The sequence below is a fragment of the Grammomys surdaster genome, unplaced genomic scaffold, assembly GCF_004785775.1.
Source record: "Grammomys surdaster isolate TR1022 unplaced genomic scaffold, NIH_TR_1.0 358, whole genome shotgun sequence".
Classification (NCBI taxonomy): domain Eukaryota; kingdom Metazoa; phylum Chordata; class Mammalia; order Rodentia; family Muridae; genus Grammomys; species Grammomys surdaster.
Window position 1 is genome coordinate 1,065,586 of NW_021604777.1, and position 19,633 is coordinate 1,085,218.

Genomic DNA, 19,633 nt, shown 5'->3' on the forward strand with positions numbered 1-19,633 from the left:
CGCCCGCCGCGCGCGCCGGCGCCCCCGCCCCCAGGGGGAGGGGGAGGGGGAGAAACAGCAATAACATTCTGAAGTTATAAAAGAGCTAAAGAAACACTCATTAAGAGTGCATTTATCGCCACTCTCCTTATTGGGCAGCTCACAACCACATGAAACTCCAGCTCCAGGGTGGGTCAATGTTTTCTCCTGCCTAGGCACCCACACACATGTGGCATACATGTATATAGACACACATACATATTTACATTACTACCCATAGATTTATGCGGCTATATAAAGCTTGGTCAGAAAAGCTTTTTTTTTTTTTTCAGTGCACAACTGTTGATGTACAGATTTATAACTGGTCAAAGTGCAGATAATAAGAGACTATGAACATTCAACTGACACAGTTCAGGAAACATGGAGGGAACAGAAAGAACACAAGAACTAGGGGCTGGAGAGATGGCTCAATAAGTAAGAGTGCTTGCTGCTCTTGCAGAGAACCTGGGTTCAATTCTCTCTCTCTCTCACAAACACACACTCACACACAGGAATGCATGAGCACACGCGCACACACGTACACACTTTACGTGTTTGTTGCTATTTTAGACAAGGTGTTACTATATAGCTCTGTCTGGCCTCTAACACTCCATGTAGACTAGGTTGGCCTCAGATTCACAATAACCCAACTGCCTCTGCCTCCTGAGCACTGGGATTAAAGGTATGCAGCATTATGCCAAGCCAAAATGTAAATCTTTTTTTCAAGGTTCCAACAACTTTTTCCCCCTAAAATATAAATCTTACAAAAATAAGGAAAGAGTGCCATGAAATATCGTATTCCAGACATAAAATGGCAGCGGCACTCATGAACTCAAAGCTGGTTCTCTGCACAAGATCAAGCCCATCTTCAGAACTCTAACGAAAAAAAGCTAGGTGTGTTGGAATGCAGATAGTTGCAAGTCTACCATTAACTGCTTAGCCAGCCTAATCTACCTGGTGGGCTCTTCTAAAAGCATTAGTTAAACTGATCTTCACCATCATTCCACGTGTACCAAGGAGAATCACCTAGGGCAGGCGTTATTCAGTAACCTATTAGATGGTCACCTCATGGCCTAGGTCATGCCCTTCCTGAGCCACCTGATTTATCAGGGCCTTCTGGCTCGCAATCACCTGAGGGCCACGCCTCCCTGGCCAGTCATTCAGCCACCACTCTACGCTTTGTTCCCAGAAACAAGTTTTGAAAATGCTATTCCCTCTCGGCTCCAGCTGTTTCCCTGCCAAGCCCGGGAGGCCTGACAGCAGCTATCACTCGGCAGCTACTTTGCGGTCCAGGAAGGGCCTGACCCTTCGCCTCCTCCCGGAACGCGGGAGCTCGCTGGAGTGGCTCACGCTGGGACCCTCGCGAACGTACTCCTCATTGGCTGAGCCTGGAGACGTCAAAGGAAGGGCCCCCGCGGTGGGGGGGTTAGCGCCAGCTCCGCGCGTGCGCAGATTAGAGTGCGCTGGACCAAGGGGGAGGTGCCCGCCGCTTCTCCCGCGTCCGCCATTTTGTTGCTGTGGCTATTGGGTACGGGCAAGGTAAGACGGCCCGGGAAGTGCGACTCTTGTTGGAGTGCCGTGCTTCGTGTGACGGCGAAGATCGGTGTGGGGTCTTTAGGTTGTGGAGCTGGCAGGTTCCAGGACAGAAGTCACTGGCGCTTCCCCTGTACTCCAGACAGCTGAAAAGCCCGAGGCGGCCTCCGCTCCTGCTCCGCTTCACCCACCTCGACCCCGGAGCTTTGCCCAGTGTTCCCGGACCGGCTCTCTTCGTGAGTCGGCCCGGTGCAGGAGGGCGGTGGCGGAGGATGCTGCGGGGCCCGGAGTCTAGAGGAACGTCCTGACCAAGCCCTCTGATTGTTCCTCGAAGTGTTCCGAGAGGCCCTTGGTCGACCCCAAAGCCGACAGCGGGTAAAGGCTTCTCGATCAAGCGAGAGTAGCAGACGCCGCCCATCCCCGGGCCCAACACCATGTCCTCCGCCAGGTTTGATTCTTCAGACCGCTCTGCCTGGTATATGGGACCAGTGTCTCGCCAGGAGGCGCAGAACCGTCTCCAGGGCCAGCGCCATGGCATGTTCCTAGTCCGGGACTCATCTACCTGTCCCGGGGACTATGTACTGTCCGTGTCCGAGAATTCGCGTGTCTCGCACTACATCATCAACTCGCTGCCCAACCGCCGCTTTAAGATCGGGGACCAGGAGTTTGACCATTTGCCGGCCTTGCTGGAGTTCTACAAAATCCACTACCTGGATACTACCACCTTAATCGAACCAGCGCCCAGGTACGCGAGCTCCTGCCCTTCTCTGGCTCGGAACCTGACCGGATGCGGTGGGTCGGTCAAAGATTGAATTTTGGGGGTCGGGGTAGGGGATAGAACTCCTTTTCCTCATTCTAAATCAGAAGACATTCGGATTAGAAGGCCAGTGTCAGGATCTGGGTCATTGGATGAAAGGATGCATTTTATTTAGACATTTAGCAGTACTTGCATTGTTTAAATGCACCCCCAACCCCCATACACACACACACACACACAGTCTTGTCACTTTGGTTGATTGTAATACTAATGCAGAATTCTTTTTTTTTTTTTTTTTTGGTTTTTCGAGACAGGGTTTCTCTGTGTAGCCCTGGCTATCCTGGAACTCACTCTGTAGACCAGGCTAGCCTTCAACTCTAATGCAGAATTCTTAACGACGTTAAAAAATATATAGACTTCCTTGAGATTCTGAAGATAGCCATGATTCTTCCTTTATCGAAATTATGTACACCATTTAAGGTTTTCCAACTCCTGCATCTCTCAACTAAGTGCAGGTTATGAATTGACCTTCAGCCTTTGGAATAATCCTTAAAATTGATCGAAAGTGTAGAAATCTCAGAATCTGATGCTGTAGCACTTTTTAAAAAACTGGAATTACCAAGGGAAGAGAGTGAGGTTATAGTTGAAGAGATTTGTAGCATCACTGTTCCTTCCTCTGGGTGGGAAGTGTATTTACCTTAGTTCTACATTAATTCAGTTTTATATATATATATCTTTGTAATTAAGTCTAGTGGTTTAACATATACTTTAAGGACACCTAAGTAAAGCTAGATGAGAGAGATACACACTCCTAATCCCCAAAGGAAAGAGGACCTCGATTCCAAGCCAAAGGGAGCTATAACAAGACCCTGTCTTAAAGAAAAAGACGCTGATGCCCAAGTGTTCTCTTTTTAAAGTAAAATGCATTATTTTACAATTTGCTTTAATTTCCCTAATGAATATCATCAAATGATACAAGTGTGAATTGAAAAAGTTTCTAGACACTTTAAAAGATAGTTTATTTCTAAGGTATTTTCTAAAAAAGAATTGAGGGCTGATTTAAATTTTTCAGGGTGAGGTGACTTCATAGAGGTGAAATTTGCTCTGAACTTTGAAAATAAAAAGATACTATAATTAATTAAGGGCACCTACAGTTTCCTCTGTAGGATGAAGAAATAAGGCAGGATGGTACAGTGCACGGGTAACCACCAGACTCAGCAGACTTTAGAAAGTGTGGGAAGGGCTAAGCTTGACAGTGAGTGAGGGGAGTGTTTACAGTAAAGACTGGGTGACCTGTGCGGTCCCTAGAGCAGGTAAATGTGGACGGAGAGAGCCGGCTCCACATGGTGGCCCTTTAGCCCTGGCATGTACATCGCAGCCAGTGAGTATCCACACACAAATTTTGTAAAAATGTAAAACACAGAAAAGTGACTTTAAAAAGTGATGTGTTACTGAGAAGAGGACACAAGATTCTGTGAGACATGAAGTGCCTCCCAGATGCTAGCAGGCACTGTCAACCTGAGTCATAGTCAGTGTAAGATTCTGTGAGACATGAAGTGCCTCCCAGATGCTAGCAGGCACTGTCAACCTGAGTCATAGTCAGTGTAAGAGCTTGGAGAAATGTAGGAAGGATAATGTTTGGTAATACATTTAAATAAATTACTTCTCTAATTTGTGAAAGTAGATATATTATTGACTCAGGCCTTTATTAAAACATGCTTGGAACAATGTGCCAAGTGTTGGAGAAAGTCAAAGTTATTTAGAGTCACCTCAAAGAGGGAAATACATACTGCAGTGGCTTCCTGCTGCTTACAAGTTCTAGTTCTACTTCATGTGTCTTCTCAGGTACAAAATGTAATTGAGTTTTTTGTTAGCTCTACTTGACACACATTCCTATCTTTTCTGCCTTGCTTAATTTCCAAATCAAAGCAATAACCAAGTCATTATTATTCTTAACTTGATATAACTATCCCTTGTACAGCTGCAAATTGTACATTATAAATTTGGAGTAGATGGAAGTGTACCTTGAGGGATATTCTTTTAGTATTTCAATTTAAATATAACTACTGATATTTTCTTAATTAATGTTATGTTATATGATAAAGAAATTGAGGGGAAAACTGAATATCTGTATAAACACATAATTAACAAAATATGGTAGAAACACTCATGTTAATTATAATCCTAACTTGTCATGTGGCTTTAGCTGATACTCATAACTACCCTTCTCTACTACACATTGTATTTTTCCACCCTCAGCCAGCACTTCAGCAGGTCTTGCTTTTTCTGGAGCAGTGACCCATATCTTCATTCTTGATGGTTCTGTGCCTTTTGTCATCCTGCTTGGATTAGGTAGGCTGTTATAGTTACCCATTGACTAAAAAATACATGGTAGCACTAAGAGATACCCTGAAGGATCTCCTGTATTCCAGACATAATCTTTCCTCCTCCATTGTGGAGAAGCAATCCAATTTCCCCTTGGTAATCTGGACCAGTCACCCCCCTCCCCCTTGACTTAAGGGCATCAGAAGCCCACAGTGGCCAAGGGAAGCCTGAGCGTCCACGTCAGTGGAATGTTTGTTGTGTCTCCTAGCAGGAACCCTTCCCCCGATGAAACCAAAATTTCCAAGCTAGCAGAATTTAAGATTGTAGGAGCAGGAAGCAAAAAATTTCCTAGTGGGTCACTATGGGTGTTAGTGAGTGGAATCATTTTCTCTTCCACCCCTTGATTCTTAGACTCACGGATCTTATCTATAAGAGAAGCTGTACCATATATTGGATGCTGATTCAAAGCATATACTGCCTTCTAGAGAACCAGCCCCAGCTCTCTAGGATGCTGCTACCTAATTTGTACTGTAACTGTGTCTTCAAACGGCTATTCCATCTTGCTGTCAGGACAGCAGTTTCAGGATGGTGGGGGACATGGTAAGACCAGTGGATTCCATGATATAGGCCCTCTGTTGCGATTCTCTGACTGTGAAGTAAGTTCTTTGGTTAGAAGCAATACTGTGTGGAATACCATGACTATATTAGGGATTCTATAAGTTCGTGGATAGTGGTTTTGGCAGGAAAGGGAAATCTATAACCAGAATTTAAGTATCTACTCCAGTGATCCAGTGTAGTAAACCTGTCACTTGGTCGCTGGCTGATTACCGGAGGGAATAGTACCATATCTGGGACTTAGTGCTGGTTCTGCTTTGGCATATCTGGCACTCCACAGCAGCTATAGCTTGGTCAGCCTTGGTGAGTGGAAGTCCATGTTGTGAGCCCATGCATAACGTCCATCTCTGCCAACATGACCACTTTTTTTTGTGAGTCCATTGGGTAATAATAGGGATGGCTGGGGAAAAAGCCTTGTCCACAGAATGGGTCATTCTGTCTACTTGATTAGTGAATTCCTCTTCTGTATAAGTCACCTATTGTTAAGCATTTACATGGGACACAGTTATCTTCATATTTCTTTGCCCATTTGTAGAGATCTGTCTATTCTTTCTCATATGTCTTACCAATTTTCTAATCACACTCTTTTCAAATCCCTGTCTATATAGCCAGTCCACTATACAGCTCATAGATAAGTGAAAAATCACACATCTGGCTATTTCTCTTTCCAAACAAATGTATGACTTCATGACTATGTGTACCACCTGGAGTTTTGCACAAAGATTTCACTTTGCTGGTATCTTTCAGGATTGTCCCAGAAAGGGTTTGTAATGCTGCAGATGTCCACTTCCTGGGTGGATGGTCCTTGCACATTGTGAAGAACCATTAATAAACCAGGCCTTATTTTTCTCTTCTCAGCCAACCAGTCATAGTCAGTGCCCCATGAGGTGCATGCTTGGCAGTAGACAGCATTGTAATGGCAGTAAAAACCATAGCATAGACATTTGTACAACCCCTTCATGTAATATGGTTATGTCTTCAGGACCTGCTTAGACCCTATCATGTATACACCACTTTCACTTGATAAGAGATTGCTGCTGTGCACGTCCTACTAAATGGCTTGATGGGTCAGATAACACCCAGATCGTGATGGGCAGCTTGAAGTCCCATGGGAATTTGATGGCTCATTGTAAAACGTTCAGTTTCTGCTTAGGCCCAATAGCAGGCTGAGAGCTGTCTCTCTCACAGAGAGATGATGGTAGAGCCTTTTCTAAAATCCTAAAGATCTCTTCTGCGACTCTTCTATAGAGGTCTGCCAAAGACTCCAAACAGCATCCCTGTCTGCCACTAACACCTCAGGTGCCATCTGGTCTCCTGAATTATATAGTCCAAGTTGTAGAGCAGCCTGCACAGCAGTCTGGCCCCATTGAAAAGCCTTCTGTTCCAGCCCCTATTCAAAGTTAGCAGCCTTCTGAGTCATTTAACATATGGGCCAGAGTAACACACCTAAGTGAGGAATGTGCTGTCTCCAGAATCCTAATGGGCTTACTAAATATTGTCCTTCTTTCTTGGAGGTGGGAGAGGCCAAGTGCAATAGCATATCCTTCATCTTAAAAGGAATATCTCTGCATGCCCCACATCACTGGACCTTTTTTTTTTTTTTTTTTTTTTTTTGGGTTTTTCAAGACAGGGTTTCTCTGTGTAGCCCTGGCTGTCCTGGAACTCACTCTGTAGACCAGGCTGGCCTCGAACTCAGAAATCTGCCTGCCTCTACCTCCCAAGTGCTGGGATTAAAGGCGTGCGCCACCACCCCCCAGCATCACTGGACTTCTAAGGATTTCACTGAGCTAGAAGGCCCTTAAATTTTGGTTGGATTTATTTCCCATCCTCTGATGTGCATGTGTTAACAAGTCTATAAATCTCTTGCTCACTTGGTCCAAGTCAGCATAGTGTCTTCGGTATAGTGAACCAATGTGATGCTCTAGAAGAGACAGACAATCAAGACCCCTTCTAACTAAGTCATGACACAGAGCTGCACTTAGTATATCCTAATAAAGTAAAACTGTAAATGTATACTCCTGTCACTGCCAAGTGACAGCAAATTGCTTTTGGTTGTCTTTATGGACAAATACCAAGAAAAGGGCATTTGCTAAATCAGTAGCTACATACTGTGTATCAAGAGATGTGTTAATCTGCTTAAATAAGGACACCACATCTGGTACAGCAGCTGCAATTGGAATCACTGCTGTGTTGAATTGTTTTGTTTTTGTTTGTTTGTTTTTGTTTGTTTTATTTTGTTTTTTTGTTTTTTTTTTTTTTCAGGACAGGGTTTCTCTGTGTAGCCCTGGCTGTCCTGGAACTCACTCTGTAGACCAGACTGGCTTTGAACTCAGAAATCCGCCTGCCTCTACCTCCCAAGTGCTGGGATTAAAGGCGTGCGCCACCATTGCCTGGCGTGTTTTGAGTTTTTGATAGTCGACTGTTAATTGACCACCATCTGTCTGTCTGCAGGACTAGGCACATAGGAGAGTTAAAGAGAGATGTGGTGGGAACTACCACCCCTGCATCTTTCAAGTCCTCAACAGTGGCACTGATTTCTGCAGTTCCTCCAGGGATACGATGCTGGTTTTGATCCACTAGTTTTCCTGGCAGAGGCAACACTAGGGGTTTCCATTTAGCTTTTTTCCAATCAGAATAGCCCTCACTCCACACAGGTCAGGGAGCCAGTGTGAGAATTCTTCCAACTTCTACGTATCTCTATCCCAATCATAAATTTTGGGTCTGGATTAATAACAGGATGAATTCAGGGACCCACTAGACCTAGTACTGTGAGTCAGACTTCAGCCAAAACTCTATTAATCACCCAGCCTCTATAAGCCTCAACTGTAACTGGAGGCCACAGTGTTTCTTAGGCTCTCCCAGAATCAGTGTCAGTTCAGAACCAGTTTATAGTAGATTCTGGATAGTCTGATTGTTTCCTTTCCCCTGGTGTAGATCCTTCTTGGAACAAGTGGAGAAAGGCTAACAGTAAACTCTTATTTTATCATGTCCTTCCTCGGGAGCCTTACCATCCCTTCATTCAAGGGGTTCTAGGTCTCCAAACTGGCTCAAGTCTAGAAATTGGTTCATCAGCTGAGATTCCCTTTTGCTGCCATCCAACCTAAGATTCCTTTAATTTGAGGATTTTTCTGCTTATACAAATCAAACAAAAATACAGTAGGCTTCTTATTTATTTTATACCTGGAAGCACCATGACTGATTAGCAAGTACTGAAGGTTCACTTGAGTTATGCCATCATAAAAATGGCTTTGCCTGTGCTGCTCATTATGGGTTAGGCCATTATGGACCTTGCTTTGTCTATGCTGACCATTACAATGACTGTGATCACCTTGCCTTTAGTGATTCAGTGCTGCCACCTGGCCCCTGCTACTTTGAGGCCCCATTAAATCCATAGCATTTAATTCATCCAACTAAACACCAGCATCTCTTACCCTAAGGTCTGGCACAAAGAGTGACAACAAAGCTCTTAAGATGTGCTAGTGACCTGGTGCCCTCTCACCATTTTTCATCTTACAGGATTAGTGAAGGCATGTCTTCTGGGCCTTCCCATTGTGGAGGATTAGGATTTACACAGTGAACCTACTGTAGCATTGCAATTCCCCTGAGCCTTCAATTCCCTTCATCAACACTAAGCCAAGGGATATCAGGCACCTCCAACTCCTTTTGACAAATGCTTCACCCAACCATTCAAACAACTTTTAACCCTCTTTAAAACTGTGCAAACTTTTGTATTAAATGTAGATCTCTGTCAGTCAGTGGGACCGTATCAATAAGCTCAGCCTGATCGAGTTTTCTGTTGCCATTATTTCACTCCTTAGGATCCATACCCACACATCCCGTAGACGTCTGTTCGGATGAATCAGCAAACTAAACTCTTTAAGTTGTTCAGTACTATAGCAGACCTCCATGTAGACGACACTTTCTATCTTCCCTTTAGAGACCTGCGTAGCCTTTAATCTGGTTATAGGTCTAGAGGTTGGTCCTGAGAGGGACATCAGTATTGTCTTGCCTGGGGCATCTCCTTCAGAGAAAGTCACTGTTGATATAGCAGACAATGCAGGATTAATTTCCTCAGTCAAAGGTGAAAAAGGCAATAGTTCAGGGGATGGGGTGGGAGAAACATCTGCTGAGGGTAGAGAGACTGCTTCCTCAGGTGAGATAAGCCTTTGAGAATCTCAGGGTTCAAAGAAGTTCTCAGTTTCTTTTTTTTTTTTTTTTTTTTTTGAGGGGGGGCGGTTCGAGACAGGATTTCTCTGTGTAGCCCTGGCTGTCCTGGAACTCACTCTGTAGACCAGGCTGGCCTCGAACTCAGAAATCAGCCTGCATCTGCCTCCCAAGTGCTGGGATTAAAGGCGTGTGCCACCACTGCCCGGCCAAAGTTCTCAGTTTCAACAGTGTCCTCCCACACGGCTCCATTCTAAGATACAGGGTCCTTTTCTTTACCACTTAATTTAATGTTCTTATTTTAACCACCGACACCTTCTAAGGCTAGGACTTTAATATAGTTATAATTACACCAATCTTATAACGAGGGCTTTGGTTTGATTTTTTTTCACTGAGCAACTTGAAGCTCTGTGGCTGCTGGAGAGATTTTCTTCCAGGACATAGTTAAAAACCTTTTGACTAGTAGTTCTTAACCTTCCTCATACTGCAAACCTTTAGAACAGTTCTTTATGTTATGACCCCCAACCATAAAATTGTTTTTGATGCCTCATCATAGCTAGTTTTGATAGTCATGAATCATAATGTATTTTTTTAATATGCAGAATATCTGATATTCAAGCCCTGTGGAAGGGTCATTCAACCTCCGAAGGAATTGGAACCCATAGGTTGAGAAACCCTGCTTTGGCCTGTGTATGCACGTCTGGAGGTGGTCAGCTTTATCACTGAGTACATTGTTGTTCTTCACTATATTCTGGGATGGGATGCCAGAGGTTGGTTACTTAATTTTAACAGAGCTTATTCTTTGTCTTTGCCAGTTTATCCAGAGGTGCTAGGAACAACCAACCAGCATTATCATTTTCCCTATTTTCCCACAAACTGTCAAAAGTTTTATATACAGAGGTACCAAGTTCATTGCCTCTCATAATTGGTGAATCAGGATAATGAGATGAATTTGTCATCTTCAGTTTGTAATATAATTTACACCATTGGCTTTCTGTACTCTCTGAGCATCTAGGAGAGGCTTCAGTAATTCTAGGTGTTGGCAAATTGGAAAGCCCATTCTAGATATTTTTAAAAAATTCACCCTTATACTTCTTTTGCTCTAGAACTACTTCTGGTATAAAAATCTGCATTAGTCAAGATTCTCTAAAGGAACAGAATTGAGAGAGAGAGAGAGAGAGAGAGAGAGAGAGAGAGAGTGTGTGTGTGTGTGTGTGTGTGTGTGTGTGTGTGTGTGTGTAGGGGATGTATCAGAATTGAGAGAGAGAGAGAGAGAGTGTGTGTGTGTGTGTGTGTGTGTGTGTGTGTGTGTGTGTGTGTGTAGGGGATGTATTAGAATGGCTTACAGGCTATGGGCCAGCTAGTCCAACAATGACTGCCTGTGAATGGAAGGTCTGAGAATCCAGTAGTTGTTCAGTCCACAAGGTTGGATGTCTTAGATGGTCTTCGGTATTTGCCAGGGTCCCAAAGTATTAGGCTTTAATGCCAGTGAAGGAATGGATTTGCCAGCAGGCATAAGAACAAACAGGCAGAGAGAGCAAACTTCCTAACCCTATGTACTTTGTATAGGCTGCCACCAGAAGGTGTGGCCCAGATTAAAGGTGGATTTTCCCACCTGAGAAAATCTGGATTAAAGGTATATCTTCCTACCTCAAATGATTCAGATTAAGCCAGGTGTAGCAGCACATACTTTTAATCCTAGTACCAGGGGTAGAGGCAGGTGGATTTCTGTTAGTTACAGGCCAGCCAGGACTACTACCCTTGTCTTGAAAAATAAAAAATAAAAAGATCCAGATTTTTTTTTCTTTTGTTTTTTTCGAGAAAGACCCAGATTAAAAGTGTGTCTTCCCACTTCAAATGATTTACAGATCATTTGGGGAAAAAAAATTCTCGTAAGTGTACCCAGTTGTTTGAGTTGTAAGTTTCAGTTGTAGTCAACTTGACAACCAAGAATAGCCACCTTATTTTAAATTTTTAAAAAGTAGAATCTTATTTTCAACAGTTTGTACATGTAAGCAATGTATCTTGATCATATCCAGCCCAGCTCCCCTCTCCCATTCTCCTAGGTCACTCCCAATACTTCCTTCTTCCCCCCATGTCCTCTCTTTTGTTTTTTATTTTGTTTTGTTTTTGCTTGTTTGTTTTGTAACACAGGAGCCCAGGAACTGTTGCATTGGAATACTGACTGGTTTTGTGCTACAGGTAACTACAGCTGCTGAGTTCCTGAGTGCAGTGGTCATGTCATGCCTCCTCTCTAGCTCTTATCTTCTTTCTGTAACCCCCTTCCATGGTTTTCCCTGAGCCTTGTTTGGGAGGGGGTTGATTTTATGTACACCATCTAGGGCTGAGCACTCGATAGTCACTAAGAGAATCTCTGTACTTTGACCAGTTCTGAGTCTCTGCATTAATTGTTAGCCACAGCAGACACAAGCTTCTTTGGCCAAAGTTGAGGGCAACACAAATTTATATGTGAAAATATAAAATATTTAGAAAGTTTGGCAACACATCCTTCTAGCAAGTCAACAGAAGTAGGGTCTCCCTGGAGCCTATGGCCTCCCAAGCCATGAGATCTGATCATGCTAACAGTACCAGACATTAATTCTCTCCTAGGAGCAAGCCTCAAATCCAACAGAACAGTTTATTAACCCCACTATTTCAGTGGGCAGCATTCTGCCTGGAATGTCAGTGTTACAACATGTAGGTTGGAACAATCAGGGAAGGAACTTTCAGATCAGTTTCAGCTTGATTTTCTTCTATTTACTACAGTGAAGTGTGTTCTATCTTCAGGAGTAAGGTGTTAACCACCTAGCTGCAGTAGGCAATGGTGAGGAATGGCAATAGCCTGTGTTATTTTGGGTGCCTCATAGGCCTCCTGGAGCAATAACTTGTGAGGTATTCCCCTGGCACTAAAATTTTCACTTAATAACTCATGTCTTTGGGGAGCAGCATTCTTCACCCAGGCAGGGTACATATTCAGGCTCCTTTTTAAAAACTTACTGTTTTGTTTTGAGGCAAGATTCTCACTATGTAGCCCTGCCTGGTCTTAAACTCACTAGGATTGGTGTGACTCTTCCTCCAAAGTACAGGGATTAATGGCATTGTGCCACTATGCCCAGCCAAAACTCCCTTTAAAAAATTATATAGTAATTTAATAATTACCTTGTGTGTATGAGAATTTTCTCTGCATGTATGCTGGTGCAACATGTGAATACAGTGCCTGTGGCAGCCAGAAAAGGGTGTTAGAATTTTGGAATTGGAATTACAGATAATCATGAGCCACTGTGTGTGTGCTGGAAATCTCTGTTTGTTTTTGTTTTTTTTTTTTGTTTGTTTTTTGAGGCAGGGTTTCTCTGTGTAGTCCTGGCTGTCCTGGAACTCACTCTGTAGACCAGGCTGGCCTCGAACTCTTGAACTCAGAAATCCACCTGCCTCTGTCTCCCAAGTGCTGGGATTAAAGGTATGTGACACCACCGCCCGGCACTGGAAATCTCTGAAGAGCAGCAGTCAGTGCTCTTAACTTCAGAGCCATCCCTTCAGCTCAGAACCATTTGTAAGCTCGGTTGCAGAAGAGCTGATGCCCTCCTCTGGCCTCTGCAGACACTGCATGCACATGGTACATGGATGTAGGCAGCAAACCACACATGCACATAACATAAAAATAAATGAATTTTTATTAGTATTAATTATGCCCATACTTATGTGGGCATGTACTGTGAGAGTGCAAGCTGAAATAAACCCTTTCCTCTCCAAGTCATGGTGTTTTATCACGGTAACAGAAGCCCTAAGATATATAGGAACTGGAGTTATAGATGGCTTTTAGCTTCTGTGTAGGTGCTAGCAATCAAACCTGGGACCCTTGAAAGAGCAGCAAGTGCTTTTAAGCTGAGTCACCTCTGCAGCCCCCAAGAATGTCTTACTGTGTGTCTGTGTGAGTGCAGGTCATTGTATGTGCAGAGGTCAGAGGACAATTTTAGGGAATTGGTGTTTTTCACCATGGGCTCAGATTCCCATGGTCAGGTCAGGTTTAGGCAGCAAGCATTTTGACCCACTTGGCCATCTCACCTGACAAGGAGGAACTTCTGGTTTTGTTTGTTGAACTTGCAAAGAGTGAAGTGTTGTTAGTCTGATGGCTTTATCGAGAAGAACAGGTAGGGGCTGAATAATAGATTTAGGAACCTTAAACCAAGATAGGATTGCTCAGATAATCAAGCAGAACAGTAATATACATAGCAAGAGGAGCTATATGTAAGGAGGTAGCATGCTGTTACTGTTGGCCTGTAATACCTGTAATACCAGTACAGAGAAGTGAGAGAACTTACTAAATGAGTGGACACTGGACATGTAACCCTCTACATGTGCTTAGGTCAGAGAGCCCCTGGGTTCAACTTTTGGCCCAGCAGAAAAATTGTTAATTTTTTTTTTAAATGATAGGTGGACATATGTTTCAGTGGTAGAGCACTTGCTGCCTAGCATGAGTGAGGCTCTGGGTTCAGTCCTCAGCTTGGAGTTGGAAGATAAATACTACTCCAGGTGTCACCTGGAGCAGCAGTAATAGACACATGCTTGTAATCCCAGTTCTTTGCAGGCTGGGCCAGGAGACTCCACTAATATGAAGCCCTCTTGTACTGCAGAATAAAAGTCCTGTCTCAAGAAAAGAGAAAGATGGTGGTTGCTGTTGGGATTTAAGTGAGCAATGTGCCCTATAGGCTCATGTACACTCTGTCCCCAGTTGTAGTGCTACCTAGGGAGATTGCCCAGGAAGTTACTGCTGGTCCTGGTATAGTATTACATAACAGAAAAGTAATGAGTTATTTTAGGGAGATACAGCCTTAATAAAAGTAGGTCGGTAGGGTTGAGCTTTGATGGTTTTTAGTCTTGTTTCCTGACTCTGCTTCCTGTGTGCAGCTTGGGTAGAATTTCTCACTTTCCTGTTGTAGCCACCTGATACTCTGTCACTCTTGCAATTATGGACTCTAACCCTTTGAAACAGCTCAAACTTTAAGTTGTTCTTTTTTTATTTTTTAACATTTATGTATATGAAAGTCTTGCCTGCATATATGTATGTGCATTTTATGTATGCCTCTGGGAGGCCAGAAGAGGGGGTGAGATCTCTTGGAACTGTACTTACAGATAGTTGTGAGCTGCCATTTGAGTGCTGGGAGCTGAACTCAGGTCCTCTGAAAGAGCAGCTGGTGCTCTTTACCTCTGAGCCATCTTTCCAGTACCTATAAATTGTTCTTGGTCATGGTGTTTTATTTATCACACAACAGAACGTAATGAATACAATTACTAGGAGTTCACCAGAGAAGTGATTTGCCAGTTTCCTTGGACGATGACGACGACTTCTGCTGCTGCTGCTGCTGCTGCTGCTTCCCTCTTCTTCCCTCTTCCCTCTTCCCCTTCTCTGCCTTCTCCTTCTTCTTTTCCTTCTCCTTCCTTTCTTTTTCTTGTTATTGTTTTTGAGACAGGGCCTTTTTCTGTAGCCCAAACTGCCTCAAAGTACCAAGTGCTGAAATTTAGGCATGGGACACTCTGCCTGCTTTAGAATTGACTGCTCAAATTTTTCTTCAGTTATTGAGGGACAAAATAAAGGCTGGAGAGATGGCTCAGTAGTTAAGAGCATTTGCTCTGAAAACATAAGGACTTTTTTTCAAATCTTTAGCACTCATACAAATCTGGGCATGGTAGTACACACTGTTAATCTCAATACTTGGGAGGCAGAGGCAGGAAGATCTCTTATGAGTTCTAGCCTGGTCCACATAGCAAGTTTCAGGGCAGCTAAGACTTCACAACAAAATAGTAAGACCTCGTCTTAGAGGAGGAAAAAGAATTTTTTAGACATGGCTGCATGTACTTATAATCCCAGCATTTTGGGGGCAGTGGACAAATGGATCCTAGAAAGTTGCTGTCCTGCTAGCTTAGCCAAAAAATGATCAGCTTCTAGTTCACTGAGACCCTGTCTCAACAGGGAGATATCTAATTCTTGCTTGCTCTGTCTTGTACATGAGCACACATGGGTGAATGTACTCACACAATATGACACAGACAATAAGATGAAAAGTAGTAATTTAAAAAACAATGTGTATCGCCGGGTGGTTGTGGCGCACGCCTTTAATCCCAGCACTTGGGAGGTAGAGGCAGGTGAATGGATTTCTGAGTTCGAGACCAGCCTGCTCTACAGAGTGAGTTCCAGGACAGCCAGGACTACACAGAGAAACCCTGTCTCGAAAAACCAAAAAAAAAAAAAAAAAAGTGTGGCACCATGCCTACCATTAAAGAGTAAAAACCAATTTGTAGCTTGCAGATCTGTACAGTCTGGTACTTCACAGACGTTTGCTTTCTTATGGAAACCCTAAAGTAGAGCTTCTGTTTGTTTTTTTGTTTTTTTTGGGGGGGGAGGTTGTTATAGGGCATATGAGTCTCTGGGACTGTGGTCTACTAAGCCTATCTTAAACAAAATCTTAGAATCTTTTTTTAATCACATCTGAATTCTTTGCCTTTTCAATTTCTGTGACTAGATACTTGACAAGAAATAACTTCAAGGGAAGAAAAGTTTATTTCAGCTTACAATTTAAGAAGAGAAGAAATCCAGTTATCATGGCTGAGAAGGCATGATAACATCTATAAGCAGATAGATGATCACATAGCCTCACCAATCAGAGAACAGAGAGTAGACAGGTAGTGGGACCAGGCCACCAAACTTCAAGATGTGCTTCTAGCAACTCTCTTCTTTCTGTGGTGGGGCTTCTCCTGACAGTTCCAAAACAGTGCCATCACCTAGGGACCAAGTGTTGAAACACATGAGCCCATGGGAGACATTTTACATTTAAAACACTTTTTCTATCTTTTCAAAATTCACCTTTTCTGTAGTCTGTCCTGGATTTTATCAACTCCTGCCCTGACACACAATAGTTATGCTTTGTGCTTAATTTTATTCCAGCTCTGTCTCTACACTGTGGTCTTTCAAAAACAAACAGTTGGTTTTATTCATATTTTTGGTCTTATAAATACTTAATACATGCTGGGGTTAGTGGCTGTCTGGTTCATGGACTTCATTAATTTGAGTCCATGGTGAGGCTGTAATGGTGCCCTCATGATCTGTGTTTAACTGTTTGGAGATCTGTTGTTCATCCTTTTGTGTTTGTCTTTAAGACAGAGTCTCACTATGTAACCTTGGCTGTCCTGGAATTCAATGTGTAGATCAGACTGGCCTTGAGCTCACAGAGACCCACTTGCCTCTATGCTCAGCTGTTTAACTATCTAAAACTATACACATGCTAAAATAGACATCCTTGAGTGAGAGCTGAAATAGCGCTTACTGGGCTGTCTAGTGAGCTCTGTCTGTGTGATACATACCAAACTTGGAATAGACTCTCTGTGGTTCTTGGAATAGGAACAGGGACATGCTTTTAGGTGTGTGTGAAAAACACACAAAAGAGTTTTAGGAGTCCTTGTGAATGTCTCAAATGCATTGACATAAATTCTTTACCTAAAAGATGCACTTTGTCTCTGAGGCTAATTAGCTTAAATTAGTGAGTGAAGATTTAACCAGATGTTTTGGTTGTACAACTACCTACCCTGCATACTTATTTTTCTTGTCTATAAAATGGAGATATCAGAATCTGTGCCTCTGGATTGTTTAGTGATTAAATAGCGTCACCAAGACTCCAAACCACAAGCTTGGTGGTATATCCCTATAGTTCCAGCATTTAGGAAATGGAAGTAGGAGAATTTTAAGTTAAAGGCCAACCTAGGCTATATATACTGAGACCATCTTCAAAAAGATAATTCTTGGGGCTGGAGCCATGATTCAGCTTTTCAGAATACTTGTTGCTTATCGCCCTTTGGGCTTTCCTATATATGCCCTAGTTTCTGAATAATGACACAAAGGCTTTTATACTTATTAATAAAAGCCTAGGTCTTAAGCTTGGCTTATTTCTCAGCTAGCTCTTAGCTTATATTAACCCATTTATACTATTCTGTCTGCCACATGGCTGTTGCCTCTCTTCATACACCCGACCTGCTCTGCGTGACAAAGCTCAAACAGCTGACTCTTTCCCAGAGTTTCTATCTCTTCCTGGAGGTCCCACCTTCTACTCCCTGGCTTTGCTATAGGCCATTAGCTCTTTAATAAATCAATCAGAAGGCACCTTAGGCAGGCAAGGAAGGACAGAGACACATCTTCACACAGTGTACAAAAACATGACTCTAACAGTTGCTCTTGCAGAGGATCTGTTCAGTTCTCCACACCCACACAGTGGCTCACAGTCATCTATAACTCAAGTTCCAAGGGATCTGACTCTGGCCCTCTGGAGGTACCAGGCATTTCAGAGCACTTACATACATGCAGGAAAAGTATCCATACATATAAAATAAAATAAATCTTTAAAAAAAATAAAAATAGAAAGGTTGGGGCTTCAGAGATGGTTCCTCAGTTAAAAGCACCTACTGTGCTTCAGAGGACTCAAGTTTGGTTTCCAGCACACATGTGAGGCAGTTCACAACCAACTTAAGCCCCGAGGCATCTAATATTCTCTCCAGACACCTGCGTTCATGTGCATATACCCATGCACATGTATACATAACATTAAACACAACAAGCAAATCTTTAAAGTAAACACAAAGCTTGTTAAAGTGCTTTCTATAAATAAATATTGACTCTTACTGCTGCCATTCTCTGTCTCTATGTGGACTGGTATTAAGACACTTGAGTAATATGAAACAGGGTTTTTTTGGTTTTGGTTTTTAGCTTTTTAAATTTAAGTAGTTATTTGTATTAGAAAGATGTAAGTTGCCAGGCAGTGGTGCCGCACACCTTTAATCCCAGCACTTGGGAGGCAGAGGCAGGCAGATTTCTGAGTTTGAGGCCAGCCTGGTCTACAGAGTGAGCTCCAGGACAGCCAGGACTACACAGAGAAACCCTGTGTCCAAAAAACAAACAAAGAAACAAAAAAGAAAAAAAAAAGATATGTTTGCCGATTATGAAAGATGCCTTTTGAGAAACACTTGTGCCCTTCACAGTGTAGTTGCCTGTACCAAGGGCCATTAAAAAATTCAGTTCTTTAATTTAGGACATTTCCAGAAAGTCTGATGTTGGGGAAAATATACATAATGGGAGAGTGTATAATATGCTCAAGATCACAGGTTCAGTTCTCAGCACCAAAAGGAAAAAAAAAGAGAGAGAGAAAAGAAACCGAAAATATACTCTAAAAGGTTCATGACATTGAGGAAGCTTCAAGCTGGAAAGATGGCTCTACAGTTGGAGTACTTGTTGCTCTTGCAGAGAATCTGAGGAAAATTAGGAAAAAAACTAATATCCAGGGATGCTTCATTTAAGTATCCTTAAGTATAAGAATAAAACATCATCCTGCCATAAAGGTAATCATGAAGCAAGCAGAAATATCTGTACTAACATTAAGTAAAGAAATTGACATATATATATATATATATATATATATATATATGTGAAAGTTAAGGGATAGCTTTCAGGAATGGGTTCTTACTTTCCACCTTGATTCAGTAGAATTGCTCTGGTTTCTGTGGTTTCAGAGATTATTCCAGGCTAGCTAGCCCTCAAGCTACTAGGCGACTCTATCTGGACTTTGACCACATCCACTCGTGAGAGTCACAGAGACCAAACTCAGATCGGTAGGCTTGCACAACTACCACCTGTCCCCACTGAGTAACTTCTCTGGCCTCTCCAACTTCCTTTTTGAGATAGGGTCTCACCAAGCCTGTAGCTCACTGATTCTGCTAGATTGGCTGGCCAGTAAATCCCTGGGGTCTCCCTCCCTGCCTTTGCTGGCCCTGTGCTGTCCTTCCTCCTTCAGGCAGGTTCTTTAGGCCATGCCTTACTTAGGCATTAGAGGTTCCAGCTCAGGTGTTGATGCTTGGGTCACAGGCCCTTTAATGGTCATCTCTCTGTCCGAGTTTTCTCTTTTTGTTGTTTGTTTTCTTCTTACAGTGAAACTTCCTTAGAACAGTACAAACAAAAGAACATTGGAAGGCTGGAGGCTAGTTCAACTGGAATTTTCAAAACTTGCATTAAAATGGGATGTATCTGCTTTTGGTTTCATTTACTAGAAACAGCATCTTCGCATTAGGAATCAAATCCAGGGCCTTGTACTTACTAGGAAAGCCTCCTCCCTCTCTCTCTTTTTTCTTTCTGAGACAGGGGATTATGTACAGCTCTGGCTGGCTGGCTGGCTGGCCTGGAACTTG

General features: G+C 42.9%; 1 protein-coding gene across 1 annotated transcript in view; it reads left to right on the top strand.

The window, feature by feature from the left end:
- Positions 1-1,500: 1,500 nt before the first annotated feature.
- Positions 1,501-19,633, top strand: part of Crkl (CRK like proto-oncogene, adaptor protein) — a 34,400-nt gene continuing 16,267 nt past the window's right edge. The window contains exon 1 of the mRNA XM_028779668.1: positions 1,501-2,296. Coding sequence (XP_028635501.1) covers positions 1,986-2,296 — 311 coding nt within the window. The 5' untranslated portion in view covers positions 1,501-1,985. The remainder of the gene's footprint in view (positions 2,297-19,633) is intronic.